Source organism: Dendrobium catenatum, unplaced genomic scaffold (assembly GCF_001605985.2).
Source record: "Dendrobium catenatum unplaced genomic scaffold, ASM160598v2 fragScaff_scaffold_151, whole genome shotgun sequence".
NCBI classification, from domain to species: Eukaryota; Viridiplantae; Streptophyta; class Magnoliopsida; order Asparagales; family Orchidaceae; genus Dendrobium; species Dendrobium catenatum.
The window spans coordinates 290,973-312,370 of NW_021318613.1; the positions used below are offsets into that span (position 1 = coordinate 290,973).

Below are 21,398 nucleotides of genomic sequence, written 5' to 3' on the forward strand. Positions count from 1 at the left end.
TGTTAATTCACCTCCTTTTGTTGGATGCCTTCTAGCAGAAGAGTACAAATTTGTTCTGTTTTTATTTTGAAACAGTTAATAAAACCTATACGGATATGAACTTTTAATCACTCAAACAGGTTATAGAATGGCGGCTGAGTGTGCACGGAATGCATTGTTGCAAAAGGTTTTGGACAACAAAGATGATCCAGGTATTTCAGTGAATTTCACTAATGTGGCAGCCTTCTCTGATATTCTGATTGTTAATGGTTACAATTTCTCATTTGCTACTTAAGAATTACCTAGAATTTAAAATTCAAACCAATTTTGTAAAGAGCTCCTTCAATTCATTATCTTGCTTGTTTACTTTCATTAATCCTTTTTATTATGGGATTGAATTTGTTAATCTATATTTTATAGATATTTTTATGTTTGTTGCTCTTGGTAATTCTTGCTTAAGTTTGACGAATCTTGTGTAATATTCTGCTACAGAGAAGTTCAAGTCAGATTTGATGAACATTGCAATGACAACATTGAGTTCGAAAATACTTTCGCAGGACAAGGAACATTTTGCGAAGCTAGCAGTTGATGCTGTTCTGAGACTTAAGGTATATTACATCTCTTTGTTGACTGTTTGCAATATCTGTTATTAGTCTTTTTCGACCTTTTTCTTCCGTGATGATGAAAATGGATTTTACTTTTTAAAGAAAATTAAATAAAGTGTTTATGTTGAACAAAGAATGTATTGTGATTCAAAATTTAGCTTTTATTGGAATAAGACGACTGATAAGTTGAAACTTTGGAAAATTTTACTTGAGGTATTATTTTTCTTCGTCCTTAGCGTTGGTAGAACATAAGAAAGATTTGGCAGCATTTACTTGTGAAAGAGGAATATGTATGAAGGGTTGAATCATGGATGCCTAAGGTAAAAGTAACTGTTGGAAGTATCACAATGCAATTATTTAAACAAATTCATATGAAATTGAGTCTATAACTATTTCAAAAGCGTGCTGCAAGTTTTTTTCCACGCAGATATTCAAAAGCGTGCTGCAAGTTTTTTCCACGCAGATATATTAGTGATCATCGTTTTGGATTCTTTCCTGCTTAAATGTTTGCTATTTGAGCTTGTACAGTGAGTTTATATGGGGGTTGTCAATGAAATCAATAATATCTGTCATTATCTGGGTGGGATTATTATTAAATTTATGATTGACATAAAAAGAAGTTGATTGATATTGAAATAGTTTGACTGCAATTATGGGAGCTTATTTCAATTGGCTTGACTTGTCTGACATGACAGTTAAGAACATTGCTAATCAATTAATGATCAAAATATTGGGCTTTTTTGTTTTGATGTCTGGGTCTTTGGGGAACCCCTTCCGCTTTGCTTTTCTTAAATGGTTGCTATATGGTTAACTAGAGCTCTTCTTAAATGGCTGCTATATGGTTAACTAGAGCTCTTTATAGGAGATAATGAGAGTGAGAAGAAGAGTTATGGGTCTGATCTCGGAACTCATTAACCATCAATGCCTAATTTTTTATATTCAACCCTCTTGACCCTAAATAATTGTACAACAATAATAATAATATCAAGCCTTTATCTCATACATGGGGTTGGTTATAGGAATCCTTTTTCTCCAATATGTCCTATTAAGAGTCAAATTACCAATTAAATTTAATATAAATGTTCATTTTCAATATTTTCTAACCAAATCTTTTTAGGTCTACCTCTACCGATCTTAACGTAGGCCAAATCTAATACATATACTCTCCTAACCGGGTCATCGGAAGGCCGAAGTTTTATGTGACCAAACCATCTAAGGCGACTCTCGCTAATTTTATCTGCCATTGGAGCTACTCCATTCTTTTCACGTATATACTCGTTTTCATATTGTCTCTAAGGGTGAAGCCACTCATCCACCTGAGCATCCTCATCTCTACAGCTCTTAACTTAAATTTATACTTTTTTTTTAATGTCCAACATTCTGCGCCATAAAGCATCACAGGTCTCACCACCATCTTGTAGAATTTTTCCTTAAGTTTGAGGGGTACTTTTCTGTCACATAATAAGCCTGATGCATTCCTCCCCTTCAACCATCCAACTTGACCCTAAATAACTGTATTGTGTAAAATAGTGCTATCCGAGGCGCACCTTAGATCTAAGCACTAAAAAAACCTTGAGATTTACATCTCATGTGGAACAAATGAAGCGAATGCCTCAGTTTTGTGAGGCTCGTCTCAAGGCATTGGCGAGGGGGCTTAAGTATGTTACTTTGATGTTAGCGCACTCTTACTAAAAAATATGGAAGCAAACATGGCTCAAATTCCACTCAACATAATCATTGCTTACACCAGCGGTGGAGTAACATGATGGGTGAGGGATATTATGGAGAATTGTGTGCCAGTCGGTTTTGTTGGAGATGGGGCATATTGGGGCGATGAGGACATCTATGATAGAATGGATATTGAGTAAGCCAAATTCAAGGGTGCGCTTTGCAAATTGCTTTGTACACTTAACATACTTTGGGAAGCTTGAACACCTTTCTTTGGGTTGGTGAGTGCTGAAATTCCAAGCAGCAAATTAACTCAAGAACATGACATTTCTAAGAGTAGTCTTTAGTTCTTGTTTTCCCTGGTAAAAAAAGATAACAATTTCTATGAATTTTTTTTGGATATGGTGTTTACATGGATATATTTACTTTTTAGCATTCTTTTTAATTGCCTAGTTTAAGTTCTAGCAATCTTACCCAGTGATGATGTTAAGAGAATAATAAGACGTGTCAATAAAAAAAAAAAAAAACTGAGTGTTTTTGCCTTGCGTACTATTGGTGCCTATAAATGCCTCACAAGATTTGTATTGTTGTACTTTTTTGAACTTTGATTACATTCTATGTTTGTGTTGCGCATAATGCAATTATCTTGCAATTATACCAGGGTAGTACAAACCTGGAGGCTATCCAAATTATCAAGAAGGCTGGAGGATCCTTGCTAGATTCATTTTTGGATGAAGGGTAAGAATTTAAGCGTTCCTACACTATGACATATATTATACGGTAGCATAGGCTGTTGTGGGAAACTAGATATGTTCTGTCTCATTCACTAAGTTGAAATCTTGCTTAAATAATGTATTTTTTGTGTGTAAGCTGGTATTTTTTTATTTTACATATATACTAGCATCTACCTGTTGAAGAAGGATTAAGCACTTTTTTCGTTGTCTTCTACATTACAAACTATCTAGACATGATATGCTTAGAGCACTGCTTCATGGATATTAAATTCTCCCAATGCCTTCATAATCTTTTGACATCAGATATCAGAGATTTTGAAACGGCCTTGGGGCTATTTGGCTGGGTGACAATTATGTAAAGACTCTTTACCATGTAAAGAAATTTGTGATCTTGGGTTGGAGTAAAATTTATGAAGTAACCTTACTCAAAAACTTGCTGCAAGCAGATCCGGTCAGATTAGCAGCATTTACTTTTCAGACTTTCCAAATTTGCCAAACCAAAGAGCCGTGCGTTTTTTATTGACTATATCTCTAGAGCACTTGGTTTTCTTGGATCTCCAGACCATTATAATGTTATTTGTGCTATATGCTACATGCTACAAGTTGCACAAACTTCTTTATTATCTTGTTTGTCCATCTTATTAGAAAGTTGGCTTGCTTGGAAGGGACACGCTATATGACCTGAATATAGCGATAAATGTGCATGGGCCGCTGCACTGGCGCCCGGGTGCAATTTTAAATAGGCAAGGGTTCTCACATTATGGTCGGATATATGCAAGCTAGTCCATGAAACTAAAATTAGGATAAGAACTTGGAATATAGATACCCTTACAAACAAATTAATGAAATTAATGTATATTATGATTCATTGGAAAATAAATATTCTACGCATTTAGGGAACTAAATTGGTTGGAGAGAAGGCTAAGGAGATTGATAGTTTAGAATTTAAACTATGATATTCTGGTAATATTCGTACTATAAATGGTGTAGGTGTGATTATAGATAAGAGCTTAAAAGATAATGTCGTAAAAATTAATAGAATTGAAGATAAAATTATAGTTTTAATGATGTGAAACAAACATGCGGCAAGAGTTGCTTAGATTTTAACAATAAATATTGAACATGAACTTTGCTATTTAAGAACTTATGCTTCACTCAATTCAAACTCGTAGAATTTTCAATAAGAGATTGAGTGATGACAAAAGTTACAAGTAGGATAACAGGACAATCTCAATAACTATGAAACAAAATAATAATGCTAATAGCAAGAAAACAAGAATCCACAGCAGAGGAGGATGAAGCACATGAGGAAAGAGATTACCTCTAGGAAGATGGCGCCAAGGATCTTCGTCGGTGGAGAGGTAGCCGGCGGTGGAGAAAGTTGTGTATGACTAACGATTATCCAATGACCCGGTGAAAGGTGCTCTTCAATCGACAATGTTAGTTGGTACAAGATGCGGTTGATGTATCCTTCAACAGTTTCGTCGTTGCCAAAGAAGACGTCAAAGAACAGGGAACCAAGAATATCTGTCCTTCCTTGCTCGTCGAATAAAAATCCGTGGTTGATCTCAAGATCGGCCATGCACCATTGACGTGAGAGAGGAGAGAGTACAAGTAGGGAGAAGGAGAGAAGAGGGAGGTGGAGAGGGAGGCTGGCGGCTTGGGTAGGGGGAGATGGGTGGGACGACTTGAGGAAAAGGGGGAGGCAGCTAGGGTTTGAATTAGGAAGAGTTTGGGATTAGAAAAGTTGAATTTAATTTCAGTTTAAGTGAATTTGGAGGGAAATGTTTTGAAATTAAATTCAAATTTCAAATAGGGCTTAGGGATTAAGTGGGAAATTAATGGGTGAAGCCCATCTTGGGGCCGACGGCTTTATGAGGTGGTGGGAGGGGATTGGGAAGAGAATTATTAGCTTCCAAACAAGGCTTTGTAAATAAGGAGAGCTAATATTAAATCCAATCTAATTTAATTTCAAATTGAACTCATGATTATATACTTTCCTTATTTAGACTTTTAAATATGAAAGTATTTGAAATTCAAATTTGAATTTAAATATTTCCTTTACTTGCTTGAGCCAATCTAGGGAATCATTATGATGATGGGAGCAATGAGGTGGCCGACGGCAAGGGGAAGAGAGAGGGATTGGCGCCGGGTTGGGGTGTGGAGAGGGATTAAGCCTGCGGGTGGGGTTTTGGTGGTGGAGTTATAGGGTGATTTGGAAAGGTGAAGATGGCCGGCGGTGGAGGATAGGGAAATAGACGGGTGGGGTGGGGAAAAGGAGGAGAAGAATAAAAGAAAATAGAAAGAAACCACGAGCCGCTGACTCTTCCAACGACTGGTGGATATTGCGCTTGCTCACCTTGAGCTCTCTCTCCGTTCTCTCTAGTGCACTCACAAGAAGAAGAAGAAGACAAAATAAAATATCATATCATTTATCATCCTGCTACAACACATATGGCCACTATATGTAGGCATCTAACATGAAAAAGGAAAAATGACAAATTTAACTCCGGGCTACAATAACAAGACACTCCCCATAGGGGTAAAATCGGAAAACAACAAAACTAAATAAAACATAATGCATACAACAAGATTAAATAAAACATAATGTGTCAAAAGTAAAGACGCTGAATCGTAGCCGTCGATCTACGATTCCGTTGCCGGCGCACGTGTCTGAATCTCTGAATGATGTCCTCATCATTTAAAGATTGTTGTTGATGCTAAGATTATTAACATTATAAGTGCTTATGTTCCTCAAGTAGGTTTGGATATGGGTTCGAAATTAAAATTTTGAAATGACTTAAAAGAATTAATACAAAGGATAACTCTTAAAGAAAAAAATTTTATTGGAAGATATTTAAATAGACATGTTGGTAGAGATATAGATGATTTTAAAAATCGTTCATGGTGGCGATGAATTTGGAGTGACTAATGAATGTGGTAAGATCATATTAGATTTTTTTTTAGCTTATGATTTTGTAATTGCTAATATCTTATTCAAGAAAAGAAATGAGCAGTTCATCACTTATAAGAATGGATATAGTCAAACTTAAATTGATTATTTCCTTATAAGAAAAATAGATCGTTTAGATTGTAAAGATTATAAAGATATTCTAAGTGAAAGTTTATGTATCCAGCACCGCTTATTAGTTTTGGACTTTAAGATAAATCATAAAATGACAGAAAATAAAAAATAAAGTAAAATATAGAGATAAGATTAGTAAGGATTTAGTTCAAGTGAAATGTATTAAGGATGAAGATCAAAAAGTGTTTTTATTAAAAGAGGATATTCAATAAAGATGGATGAGATATCTTTATAAACACTTCAATGATGATTATGACAATGCGATTGACTTTAGTGACCTTAGCACCCTAAATGAAAATAAAGATTTTTTTTAATCGGCGTATCAGTAAAACTAAAGTTAGAGAGGCTTTAAAGAAAATGAAGTTTGGAAAAGCTATTGGACCTGATGATATTCCAATAGAGATGTGGAAATGCTTAGGAGATGAATGGATTTTTTGGCTTACTAAACTTTTTAATATTATTTTGTAGACTAAAAGATGCCAAATAAGTGGAGAATGAGTGCGTTGATTCATATTCTTAAGAACAAAGGTGATGCACAAGATTGTACGAATTATGTAGGAATTAAATTAATGTCTCATACTTTAAAACTATGGGAGAGAGTTATGGAGCATGGGTTGCGGCGTGATACTAATGTTTCTCAAAATCAATTTGGATTCATGCCGAGTTGGTCTACTATGGAAGTTATACATTTATTGAGAGGTTTGATGGATAAGTATAGAGAGAATAAGGAGGATCTGCATATGATATTTATTGATTTAGGATAAAGTTCCAAGAGAATCGATATGGAGTGTTCCAGAAAAGAAAGGGGTTAATGATGCTTGTATTCAAGTCATTAAGGATATGTATGCAAATAAAAAAAAAGATATGTATGCAGGAGTTGTTACTTGTGTTCAGACATAAGGTGGTTTGACCAAGTATTTTCTTATTTCAATTGGATTACATCAATGATCAGCCTTAAGCGTGTACTTTTTGCTTTAGTAATGAATGTTCTCACTAGACATGTACAAGAGGTTGTACCCTGGTGTATGTTTTTTGTTGATGATATTTTTCTTGTTGATAAGACTGGAGAGGGAGTTGAAGGTAAACTTGAATTATGGAGGTCAACCTTAGAGGCTAAAAGGTTTTCGTTTGAGTATATCTAAAACTGAATATATGGAGTATAATTTTAGTAATAATAGTTCTTGTGGGGGGATGACAACTTTGGGTGATCAAGTCATTAATAAGAGTATTCGTTTTAGATATCTTGGGTCTATTATTCAAAGTGATAGTGAAATAGATGGGGATATTATTAGTAGAATTCAAGTTGGATGGTTGAAGTGGAGGAATGCATCAGGCTTGTTGTGTGATAGAAAAGTTCCACTCAAACTTAAAGAAAAAATTCTATAAGATGGTGGTTGGACTTGCAATGTTTTATGGTGCAGAATGTTGGCCATTAAAAGAGAAGCATAATATTAAGTTAAGTGTTGTAGAGATGAGGATTCTCAGGTGGATGAGTGGCTTTACTCTTAGAGACATGATAAGAAATGAGCATATGCGTGAAAAGGTTGGAGTATCTCCGGTGGAAGATAAAATTAGAGAAAGTCACCTTAGATGATTTGATCACATAAAACGGCGGCCTTCCGATGACCTGATTAGGAAAATAGATGTATTAGATCTGACTTATGTTAAGAGGAAGAGGTAGACCTAAAAAGTTTTGGTTGGAAAATATTAGAATTGATATTTCTTTATTAGATTTAAATGAGAATTTAACTTTTAATATTGCATAATTGAGAAAAAGGATCCATGTAGCCGACCCCACAGTGGGATAAAGGATTAATGTTGTTGTTTTGTAGTATTAGAAAGTTGGCTTGCACTCCATGTTCATTAGGTCTTTGACATGTTTTAAATGAGAATTGATGTAGTTGAAAGTGATTGATTGGTGTGATGTGACTGCAGCTTGCAGATTCTTGTATTACATACTTCTGAACATGTTTTAAATTCCGATCTTCAATACAATGTGCTATCCCGTCCGCTTCTATCCGTTCACATTTTTTCTTTGGCCGGGGATATCCAATTGAGATAAAGATGTTCCTCGTCTTTACACTCGAAGTGTATGTGTGAAAATTGAACTTTCAGTTCTTGCCTGAATTCTATTCTCTGTTATCCCCGGGTTTTGTACATTATTATTTTTTTTATTTTGGACGGTTTAATTAGCAGTTTTGTACAGTAATTTTATTTTGGACAGTTTCATTAGCTTTAGTGTGTCTCTAATCATTCTTTTGATATGTTTTGGTACACTTTTAAGCTTTAATAATTGATAGGATTTTTAAGATTGATTTAATAATGCTTTTAACCTTAAAACGAAAAACAATTTCAAAAATAATTTACGGTATGAAGATTCTTTTATTCTTTTGAGTTTAGAAACAAATAGAGAGTATTATAGCACAGATAGTTTGATCTTACAAATAAAAAATATAGTTTTAAAACTTTATTAAAAAAAAAGTTCTATTAATATTTTGAATATATAAATAAAGATATTACAATGTTGATGCATAATTTTTTGTGAAGTCACTGTTAATGAAGGCCTTTTGCATTAAGTGCTTTCCTTCTATACTACAAGAACGCATAGGACTAATGATGTAACGGGTTGTGGCTTATATTTGAGTAATATAGGTTGGATGATAGAAGCGTTGAAATTTGCTCTATACCAAATTTAATGATGGAGATGAATATAAATATTCTTGATTGTCATTCTAGAAGCTTTAAAATATAAGTACATGAATAAGAAAAATATTGGAATGAATATAAACAAAAACAATTCCATTGTTTTCCAGAGCACTTGTTGTTCTATATGTGTGGTTTGTTGATGCGAGCAAAAAATACAGGGGACCCTATATCTCTTGATCACAATAAGAAACGACGGACTTCTACCGACGAAATTGACTAATGACGAGAAGTAGGACGAACAAACTCTTACATTTCAAATTAAAGAAATAAAAAGAAATTAAAAACACAAACTCGACTCAAGACAAAATGACGACACCCTAAAGTTGCTGCACTTGGAGAAGAAAGATACAGGTGGAGTGGCACTTGCGGAGAGACGAAAGAGGTTAGAAGCCCGAGAAGAAAGGGTGGAAAGAGCCCGCAGGATTTCCGGACAACCATGGGGCAAAATGCAAAATACGAATAGCCAAGGAGGAAGCCAAAGGGCCACCTCATGGGGAAAAGAAAATCTTGGAATTCCAAAGGTCGGTTTGGAATTCCAAGAGACAAACATTAATACTAACATAAAAAGCATAAAAGACATTAATTAAAAGATAATAAATGAACTAAAATGTTAGCTCATAATGAGCTAACCCTTAGTTCAATAAATGAACTAAAGTCCAGCTCATAAATGAACTAAAAGTTCAGCTCAAATATGTTAAACTACTAGACTCAAGAGAAGACAAAATTTGATTTATTTTGGACTAGTGTTGACCCCCCCTTTGTCTACATCATTTGTCATTTTGTTGGTGTAGATGAGAGCACATTTTGTTTTCATGTGCATGTGTGTTTTTTTCTCGGTGTCTGAATTGATGTGCTTGTGCGGTCATGTGCATATAAGATTGTATTATATATAAGATATATTGGGATAGGAGATTTCTTATTAATGCATATGATGTTTAACCTAAAAATAAGCCTTTTAAATTTATTTATTTATTTTTATTTTTCCATCTTGGCCATCTGAGACTATATAAGCCTTTTAACTTGATTTAAGGTTTTGTTAGGTATAAGGTATGCTGCGCTGATACAAAGCGCTTTACCCAAATATAAGGTCTTTGACCCATGAAAATTCATGAAGGTCAGTGGTTCTTTTTGTAGCTATAATAATGATAGTCTTATAGACTGATAATGTAGCCTTATGTTAAGTATTTATTTATTTGGTTTGTACTTTATTCAAAAATGTAAAAGATACTTTATGTTAAATTCAGAGAATTAGAGAGAGACAAAAGGCTTAATTTTATTGCTCAAACATGTCCCTATTTATAGATCTATACAATATATCTTAATAAAGAAACAAATAATTATAAAATCATACATAATTGCTCTAATATAATCCTTCCTAAATCAGCCACCTAAATATGGAAGGAGATCGCTGCAATCCAGGTGAGCCTCCCACAGATTCCCATCCTAGCCGTAGGATCAAAATGCCAAGAGACGATTGAGATCGGCACAATCTTGGTGAGCCTCCCATGGATCCCCTTCGTAGCTGTGGGATCAAAATATTAAGGGACGACTGTGATTTAACACTTCATCTCAAACTGGGGAATATAGATCTGTCATTCCCAGCTTGGTAATCAGTCCCAGAAAGATAGAGTTATCAAGTCCCTTGGTAAGAATATCTGTAAGTTGATCTTTTAATGGGCATCCTAGATACATATAAGATTACTGTTTAGTTTCTCCTTTATGAACTATCTGTCTACTTGTATATGCTTGGTTCTGTCATGATAAACCGAATTGTTAGCTATATTGATTGCTGATTTGTTGTCACAGTGTAGCTTCATGGGTCCTTCCCACTTTATTCTTAGGTCTTCTAGAATCTTTTTAATCCATAGTAGCTCACATATTCTCAAGGTCATAGCTCTATATTCTATTTTTGCACTAGACCTTACCACCACATTCTGTTTCCCATTTATCCATGTAATAAGGTTTTCTCTAAGGAATGTGCAGTATCCTGAGGTAGATCATCTATCTATTGGTGATCCTGCATAATCTGCAACAACATATGCTTATGGGGTTATTATACTCTTTTGAAGAGAATCTCTTTACTTGGGTTCCCTTTAAGGTAATGCGATATTCTGTCTATAGCTTGCATGTGAGTCTGCTTTGGATTTGGCATGAACTGGTTGACATGCTTACAACAAACACTATATCTTGTTTGGTGTGGGAAAGGTAGATACCTGTTTCTTTAAGAAGTTTATTAATGTATTTTTATTGTGAAATGAAGATTCTTCTGAAGGAAATATTTTAATCTACCATGATCTTTGATCTCATATTCCTTGGCAAGATATTTCCTTAGAATCACTTTCTCCTTTCATCATTTCCAATCAAGATGATATCACCACATAAACTAATAAAATAGTGACTTCTCCTAAGTTTGAGTGCTTGAAGAATAATGTATGGTCCCCTTGGCTCTATCGATAATCAATAAGTAGCATGAATTTTGAGAATATTCTAAACCAAGCTCTAGACATTTTCTTTAACCTATATAAAGCCTTTTTTAATCTATACACTTTGCCACCCCCAAATTTCTCCTTGAATCCTAATGTAATCTCCATAAATATTTTTTCCTCCAAGTCCTCATATAGGAATGCAATTTTTACATCCAATTGTTCCATATATCAGTTGTAATCATCTGCTAGTAAGAGCAGGATTCTCACAGTGTTAATCTTGGCCACATGTGCAAAAATTTTCTTGTAATCAATATCATACAACTGAATGTACCTTTTCTCCACTAGTCTTGCCTTATACCTTTCCAATGTGCCATCAGCTTTGTATTTCATAGGGAACACCCATTTGCATCTGATTAGTTTTTTTTTCATACTAGTAAGTCGGTGATCTTCCATGTATTGTTCTTTTTCAGGGCCTACATTTCATCTTTCATAGTACTTTTCCAATTTTCATCAGATAAGCTCTCAGAAATATCATTAGGAATATGAATATCATTTAGTGTAACCATAATTTTTTGTGTGAAGGTGATAACTTATGGAAGGATACAAAGTTGGTTATGGGGTACAAGGGAGGTTTTTTTGGTGAACTTGTGCTTACCTCAATTTCAGGAGACGGTTCAAATTCTTTGATATGCTCTGGAGCATAGTTTGAATTTGTACGCCTAGAATACACTTACCCAAACCTCCTATTATCCATAATAACTTTGTCCTCAGTTTTCTTGGCTTTGATTTTAGGTTTAGGTGGATTGGTTTGAGGTGGAGCTAGAAGGTCAAGAGGGGCAAGCTCACTTTCCTCATATATCTCAGTTTTATTCTCCCCCTGAAGATGAGGTTTGGCGAAATAGGAATTTTATTCATCAAAGATAACGTCAACAAATCAAGAGTTTTTTGAATATCTAACAAAAATACATTTGAGTGATCTTGAATCTAATTTCTTCTATTTTGACGGTGGATGTGAACATAGGCAATGCACCCAAAGATTTTGTGTGTAAGGTTATTATTGGTTTGAAATTCGGGATAAAAATATGATAGAATATCCATTGGTGTTTTTAGTCCCAAGGTGTTTGAAGGTAGTCGGTTTATGAGATATGTGGCAGTTAGAAGGGCTTCCCTCTAGTAGGATTTCGATATATTGTGGTGGAATATAAGTGCATAGGTGGATGCTAGAAGGTGACCATTTTTCTTTTCTACAACCCTGTTTTGTTGTGGGGTGTGGATGTATGAAGACTCTTAAATGATGCCTTCTTTTTGAAAGTAGGAGGATAGGGTTTAATTGAAATAATCTTTAGCATTATTAGAATAAAGTTTTCTTATTTTTTACTCCGAATTGGTTCTAGATCATGGTATGAAAAATATGGAGGATAGTGGTAACATCGGATTTTTTTTTGAGGAAAAAAAATTAGGAGACTCGAGTGTAGTCATCAATGAAGGATATAAACCATCGGGTCTTTGAGATGTTGGGGATTTTTTAGGGTCCCCAGATATCACTATGAATAAGGTAAAATGGAGTGTTACATCTCTCATGTTTGTTTGGAAAAGAAACTCGTTTATGCTTGGTGAACTCATAGGTTTCACAATGAAAAGATTCGTGCAGCATCATGAGCTTTTGAGAAGGTTTGCCTTGCGACATCTCATATGTATTTTGCAGTAGATAGGAACATGAAAGTTTCGCTAATTTTTGGAGTCATGGAATTCCACAACCATGATATGATCATGGAGTCTGCTTCATCCCATACCCAAAATTAGGATCTTCTTCTTTTGGTCCTACCCCAAGGAGGTGATTCATCTTTCCTTTCCATTTCAATTAGGTTTTCATAAATTGAGTCCACTTCAAGTAATTCTTCCCCATTTAAGCAACATGAAGGTTGCATATTTTGGAGATTTCCTCTTCCTTGGTGCACCATAGAGTTTGGGGAGGAATGGGAATCAGCGGGATTCTTGGATTCGATGGCCAAGAGGTATGCATGCTAGATTTTTTGGTTTCTTCCCTCTTGTTTTGTTTATACAGAGGTTAACAAAAGGATAGCGATGCTGGTTATATTAAGCATGTTAGCAAGGTGCAGGATAACAATAAAGATTGTGTTGGTTATAAGAGTAGCAGCAATAACAAGAGAAGGTCGGCAATGAAGGTCGCTTGCTCTTCTACGCATCCTTCTCTTTAGTCTCTGAATGAGAACAACAATGAATGCTGGTGGTGGAACTCACAGATTATATCTCTTTAGGCTTTGATACCTTGTTAAATTCAGAGAATTGGAGAGGGAAAATGTTTAATTTTATTGCTCAAACATGTCCCTATTTATACATCTATACAAGATATTTTAATAAAAAAACAAATAATTATAGAATCATACATAATTTCTCTAATATAATCCTTCCTAAATGAGCCACCTAAATATGGAAGGAGATCGGCACAATCCAGGTGAGCCTCCCATGGATCCCTATCCTAGCCGTGGGATCAAAATGCAATGGACGGCGGAGATTGGCGCAATCCAGGTGAGACTCCCATGGATACCCATCATTGCCGTGGGATCAAAATGTCAAGGGATGGCTGAGATTTAACACTGTAGAAATGCCCCTCTCACAGCCCTCTTATATAAATTTAGGTTAATATTCTATGGATCCAACTAAAGAGAGCTAACGTTATTGACCCTAGTGCTGTTCCCCTCAATTTAATATGATATCATGAAACACTTCTCTGATGACACTGTAGCTTCTTTGTCACGAGGAATGTGTGTGATAGGTGAGAACTCTTGCTAGTACTAGCCAATCTATTTCTTTACAATCATGATTGGTAAGAAAACCAAATATTCTGAATGTTTTCTTTGGTTGTGAGCCTCTGATTGTAGCTGATAGGAGAAATTCCTAAACGAATTGTTTGTGCTGCAACTTCCAACATTGTCTTTTGACCAGATGGTAACTCTTTTCTTTAATGTAATTAATCAACTGCAGATACATTTTGTTGCCATTTCAAGTATTTCTGAAGATATAGGCCTCGTTTAATAATGCCTTTACAACTGTTTCACTTTTTGAAAACCTTTCATCATAATTTTGATTTTTGCTGAATGTGGTGGAAATAACCGTTTGCTGTTTTTTCTTTTAATTCATCGCAATATAATCTTCTTTATTGAATTACTTGTTTGCAAGGTACATTGATATGTTATTTTATGATTTATAGGTTCATTCTTGACAAAAAGATAGGTATCGGCCAACCAAAACGCATTGAGAATGCTAAAATATTAGTGGCAAACACTGCTATGGACACTGACAAAGTGAAAATTTATGGGGCTCGAGTGCGAGTTGACTCGATGGCTAAGGTTGCTGAGATTGAGGGTGCCGAGAAAGATAAAATGAGAGAAAAGGTTCAAAAGATTATTGCGCATGGAATCAACTGTTTCATTAACCGGCAGTTAATCTATAACTTTCCTGAAGAGCTTTTTGCTGATGCGGGGATACTTGCAATTGAGCATGCCGACTTTGAAGGGATTGAGCGTCTTGCTCTTGTGACTGGTGGCGAAATTGCTTCTACCTTTGATAATCCAGAGTCCGTGAAACTTGGACATTGCAAGCTCATTGAAGAAATAATGATTGGTGAAGACAAGTTGATTCACTTCTCTGGGGTTGAAATGGGCCAGGCATGTACAATAGTGTTACGAGGGGCCAGGTATGTATCATCTATGAACAATTTTACAAATTCATTTTCCTCAAAATATTCATTTTCTTGCACACTGGCCACTTCCTGTGATTATTTTTATGAACCGGATACGTAAGCCAACTTTTTTATGCACTGATGATACCATTGATAATTTGCTGGATCATATATCTATCAATAGGGTTGTAAGCAAGTTAATTCATTTGATGAATAACTTGATACTAGTTCATGCAAGGCTAGCTTATGCTTATTTATTTAAAGAATTAAATAAGTTTGAGGAAAATTTTAAAAACTTGGCATACATGAATAGATTTGGACATTAACCGGCTTATTTAGTTATGTTCATGAACATACTCATTTGTTATTCAACTAGTAGCCCTCTAAGTACTCATTTAATGATGATTTAATTATTTATTTGTTGATTTATGCTATGTTATTATATGATTTTCTTATATACGATACACCATTTAATCTGTGTATATTATTTGAGTTATGAGTGTGATGTAAATATCAAATAAATAATTAAATATATAAGCTAAATATATTTTTAATAAACATTTGAACCCATCAAATAATATAATTATTAGTTATTTATGTCAGTTTGTCCAGAAAACTAATAGAGGAGCTTGACTAAAATTTCAGAACTTCGGTAATGTTCAAGCTCAGTTTGAATTGAATGAAAAAAAAAAAGAGGGATAAACGAGCTTTAGAAGAAGAAAAAAAAAAAAAAGATGATAAACGACCTTTTACAAAGCATTAATTCACAGCTTTACAAAAAGGATAACGAGTTTGAGTTGAATTAATTCACAGCCTCATCTATATAGTTAAATGTTGGGATGTTTTGGATTCTATAATACCATATTAGTATGAAAGATTAAAATCTATATTATAAGTTTTATTATAGAATATATCATCCCTATTAGAATATCACTTCAATATTGATTATTGACATTCGGATCTATCTAGCAGCATGAGAAATGGCTTTTGATCTGAAACAAAATCTTTTATTATAAGTTTTATAACAGAATATATCAACTACTACAGGATTATGTTGATATTAACATGCTGTTGCAATTTTTAATTTTCAGCCATCATGTTCTGGATGAAGCTGAAAGGTCCCTTCATGATGCTCTGTGTGTGCTGTCCCAAACTGTGAATGACAGTCGAGTATTGCTTGGGGGTGGTTGGCCAGAGATGGTGATGGCCAAAGATGTTGATGATCTTGCTCGTAGAACTCCTGGTAAGAAGTCTCTTGCCATTGAGGCTTTCTCCCGTGCACTCCTCGCCATACCAACCATCATAGCTGATAATGCTGGACTAGATAGTGCCGAGCTTATTTCCCAGCTCAGGGCAGAGCACCACAAAGAGAAGAGCAATGCCGGAATTGATGTTATATCTGGATCTGTAAGTACCAAATTTTTTTCCTTTCCTGTTGGTCTGATGTTCAGAATTGTTTCATGAAAGAAAATCATTATAACAAATGCTTAATAATTACTAAAACCCTGTAGATTATATGTTGCTTTTCATATATACAAAAGAAAAAAATTGAGTTAGGATATATTGATATATTTGGCTATTTTGGCATACATTTCAGCAATGGTGGAGCCATTTTTTTTAACAGATACATATAAATTAATTTAATTATTTGAAATAGCGAGAATTTATTGATATACACGTATTATATATAAAAATATTAAAAATTTAGTAGATGCACAGCAGGCCAAATATACTCCTTTAAATGAGAAATTATTACGTGCCGAGTTTAGATGCCATCCGAACTCCAATTATGTGAAGACATGTGGATTTTTTCGCTCTCTTGTATGTAGGGTGTATACAAGAGAAAAAATTCATGTGTTTTCATGTGATTTGAGTCTAGATGAAAGCTACGTCCAGACTCCGCACGGAATAATCTCTCCCTTTAAATCCACCTTTGCATTTAACAGTAAAAATTTTCATTATTTTTGAATGTTTATGGAATTGATGTCTGATGGAATTGCATGCAATTTAAAAACAATAAAAATGTACCATATCATTTTTGTTTCTGTACAAACAACTTACTAATAAATGCTTTACACTTTTACCTGCTTCTGATATTGAGCAACTGATTTGCAGGTTGGTGACATGGAGAAATTAGGCATATCAGAGTCCTTCAAGGTTAAGCAGGCGGTCTTATTGTCTGCTACTGAGGCTTCTGAGATGATTCTCAGAGTTGATCAGATTATTACCTGTGCTCCTCGCAGAAGAGAAGAAAGAATGTGAACTTCTATCTCTTCTATTTTCTGGTTTGTATTTGCCACTATGGATTGTTAGTTACTTTCCTGTGATGATTTTTGTATGATGGTGAATTTTGTTTTGTGAAGGCTCCACATTTTTAATCTGAATGAGACTTCTTAGGTTTTTACTTTGTTCTGTTTGTGATTGTTGGAGAAATATTTTGAAAAAAAAAAAAAACAATTTTCAAAGCTATTTTATGTATTGCAACTCTTTGCTTGCAAAATTTGTTCATGAGTACAATGTTAGTAAATTTTACTTTTCTTTGGGACAGCTTTCTTATAATTTTTTAAGTTGTTTTTTAATATACAATTTTTTAATTATCTCATATAAGCTTTAGGTGGAAAAATATATTTATAGAAAACTTTGAAAAATAGCAAAAATTGTAGCCATCAACAGTATTAAATTAGTTGTGAAATTTTTATGGCAAAAAATAATTTTTGAAAGCTTTAGGTAAGTTTTAAAATTTTTCTTTGTAAATTTTGTATTTGCTTTGTTGTGATTATAATCTTAAAGATCTGATAATGAAATTTTTTTCTCATTATAAAAAACTCTCTAAAAAAGACGGTTTGAGCCAAACAAAAGTGATCAGGTATGGAAAATAAAACTCGAAAAAACTATATTAAACGGGCAATTAATAATCTCATTAGTATTACTGTGCTGTTGACTTGGATAAATGATAAAAACGTTGCTTGAATTGCATAATAATGACCATTAATTATCAAGCTTATTTTAGTTAGAATTAAGCAATTGTTAACTGTAATAATAAATTTTATTTACAAATCAATGCAATTTAAGAGGCATAAGTTTAATCAATCTCGTTTGGATATTGAGAAACACAATATAAAATGCATGACTTGTTTTCAAGTTTGCTTCATAATATTGTCATTATCTCGGCCTTATTTAAATTTAGGCTTTATTTGGGAAAGTTTTTTTAATATTTGTTATAACAACTTTTTAATATATAAATTTTTTGAAAGAAATAAAAAAATAATGATAAAATTATCTCAAATGAAATCTTAATAATATATTATATGTTTGATTTAAATGCATACTAAGTCGGGTTTTGAAAATTTTGCTACAATAGAAAAAGAAAAACAAATGATATTGGAGTCCTTCAAAACCCTAGTTGCCTCTTTGGTTCCTCTTACATCTTTCTCACCTCCTTCGACTCTATTAGAAGCGTGACTCTTCCATATGGAGTCGGCTGACCACCTCTCCATCTTAGGTTTCCCTCCACTACCTACGGGGCCTCATTCACCAAAATTCCTTATCCCTAATGATGAGGCCGCAATTGTTGCTATCAATTGGAAAAATGCTCTTTCTTCTTGGAGCTGCTCATTGGTGGATTTTCCTATCTTTTTCCGACCTCCTAAGGAGTCTGTGGTTAAATTTACACCATATATGATTGTCAAAGGCGCGAAAGATTGCAATCTTGCCCTAATAAAAAACTCTTTTGGTAAGTGTCTTTATTGTCTGGCTCTTCTCACTAACATGAAACAGTATGGCCCTTCAAAGATAATCTTGCCCTATTCACATTATCAGATGATTTTTTTTTTTGTTATTATTATTATTATTATTTTAGTTTGAAGGCTATGATATGATTTAGTCCGGAGGACCTTACTTTTTCATCAGGAAATCTTTTATCTTACATAAATTTTATACTTTTTATTTCCAAAAGTGAAAACTTTACTTACTATCCCTCTGTGGATCAAGATCCATGTTGTGCCATTAGTGTATGGAATCCTGAGGGTATTTCCATGATTTCTATCTTTGTTGGATACCTTTAGCTATTGATTGACTTTTTGTTGAGATATCTCATCTCACTTTTGCCTAGGTCTGTGTTTAGATTTATGGGAAATCGCAACTTGTAGATGAAATTCCTATTTCTTTTGATGGGAAATTCTTTAACCTTAAAGTCCAGCATGTTTGGAAACCATCAACTTTTGAATTATGTAGTTCATTTGTTCATCCCATCAATATTCTCCCTAAAAACCCTAATCGTAAAGTTCCTGAAAATATATTGAATCGGGGGAGAAGCACCAGTAGGAAACCTATAGGGTCTATGTTTCAATCTAAATCTAAAACTTCCAAAATTTATATACCTAAAACCTCTACTACTCAAACGGGTCTATAGGGTGCTGGCCCATCTAGGACTTGTATGATTATGTGGGCGTTTTGGATACTGTTGATAATCTTAATGCTATTGCAGATTTTAATATTGAGATTGTTCCTATGGGGCATGCAAATGACACATTGGGAGCTATTGATGAAGATGTAACTATAAATGCTCTGAACGATTGTATTAAATAGATTTCTTCTGCTCTTGTTGAGGAAAATGTGGCTATTAATATTGGCATTCCTACTGCTAATAAGGGCATTTTTGCTAATTTAGAAGTGTCTGTGGCTAATCCCTCTCCTTCTGTTAAAAATATTGTGGTTAGCAATGCTTTTAACAAACCTTTCTCTTCTGAAGATTGTGCCTCCTCTTCTTCAGAGGTTATGGTTGTTATTCCCAACTTAAACTTACCATTCAGGGAAACTCACTCCTCATTTATCTCTTCTCCTATTATTAAGGATTCTACTTGGTTGCACACTTCTAATAAATATGAATTACTTAATAATTATAATATTTTCTATATAGTTGCTGATGCCTTGGCTTCTCCTATTAAAGGTCAAGGGACCATTAATACTAGATTCAAAAGGGCTAGACAATGTTTCAAACAAAGGTCTAATAATATTTCTGTTTGGAATGTGATGATTTTAACAACCATGATAAAGTTTTGATGTGTAAGGATTTTGTAGGTATAAGCTTGATTTATTTGTATCTTGGAAGCCAAGATTATTTGTTGCTCTCTTTATGATCCTTAATTTTTTACTTCTCATTTAATCTTTTGCATGAATAATAGTTGTAAGAAGTTTGGTTTGTGCTCTCCTAGTTGTATTTGGGTTAAATGGAATTCTCTCTCTACTAATTTTATTTTTATTTACATTGATAACCAGTTTATTCATAGGGAAGTTTTGTTTAATGGTAGCTTTTTTTGTTATTTAATTTATATATGTGCTTCTAACTCTCCATGTGATAGATATTTACTATATCAGCAACTTTTAAAAATTGGGAGTGGCATCTTGAAACCTTGGGTTATTTTAGGAAATTTTAATTACTACAGGCACTATAATAAGGCTGGGGCGGCATCAAGTGGTTATAAGTAAGATCTAGACTTTTAATAATATGATCTTTGTGAATGGTTTGCATGATTTGGCCTCTTCTATGCTATTTTACTCCATAGGTTTATTACCCCATTCATATTAAACATGATAGAGTTGTGGTGAACAATTTGTGGCTTTAGAATGATTTTATATCTTTTTATAAAGTTGAGTCCTTTATTCTTTGATCATTCTCCTTTAATTTTAGATTTTAACAATATTATGCCTATCAAGCGTAGATTTTTATTTAAAAATTTCTAGCTCAATTATTATGATTATAGGGATGTTCTGATTTCTTCTATTTCTATGAATTATAATGGCGATTCTATTAATATTTCGTATAATATTATCATAATTAACCTCAAAAGAAAGATTAAAGCTATGAATTGGTCTTCTTCTTCTCTCCTAGCTCCTACTGTTTATGAGTTACAAACTCAACAAAAATACTATTTAGATTTACTTAATGATAACACTTTATCTCATTCTCTTAATTCTAATCTAAAATCTATTAATGACAAGCTCTCTGTTCACCATGATGCCTCGGCCTCTTGGATTATTCAAAGGGCCAAAGCCAAGAGGCTTTTTCATGGTGAGGATGATTTAAAATTTATCTGTAGTAAAATTAGAATGAGGCAGAATTATAATACTATTAGAAATATTACTACTACTGATAGGAGCTTTTCTTCTCCCCAAGATATCAATTATGCTTTAATCTCTCATTTTGCTAATCCTTTTAATTCTAATTCCCAAGACTTTGTCTTTCATGTTAATCTTCTTATTAGCTCTTCCCTACATATTCATCTTATCTCTGATTTAATTGCTCCTGTTAATGATGATGAAATTAAAAGAGTAATATTATCCAGTCCTAAATCTTCAACTCCTGGCCCAATGGCTTCACTTTTGAGTTTTACGAGAAATCCTGGACCTTTATAGGCAATTAAGTTGGTAAAGCTATCAAGCACTTTTTTATCACTTCCTTCCCAAAAAAGTTAAGGGCACTACTCTTGCTCT

General features: G+C 33.9%; 1 protein-coding gene across 2 annotated transcripts in view; it reads left to right on the forward strand.

Moving 5' to 3' along the window:
- The window catches only part of LOC110113125 (T-complex protein 1 subunit beta), a 30,311-nt gene extending 12,951 nt beyond the window's left edge, over positions 1 to 17,360 (forward strand). For both annotated transcript variants that reach the window (XM_020845559.2, XM_020845560.2), the window contains 6 exons: positions 120 to 191; positions 472 to 587; positions 2,914 to 2,990; positions 14,436 to 14,921; positions 15,998 to 16,313; positions 17,022 to 17,360. In XM_020845559.2, the coding sequence (XP_020701218.1) occupies positions 120 to 191; positions 472 to 587; positions 2,914 to 2,990; positions 14,436 to 14,921; positions 15,998 to 16,313; positions 17,022 to 17,168 (1,214 nt within the window). In that variant the 3' untranslated portion in view covers positions 17,169 to 17,360. The remainder of the gene's footprint in view (positions 1 to 119; positions 192 to 471; positions 588 to 2,913; positions 2,991 to 14,435; positions 14,922 to 15,997; positions 16,314 to 17,021) is intronic.
- Positions 17,361 to 21,398: the final 4,038 nt, after the last annotated feature.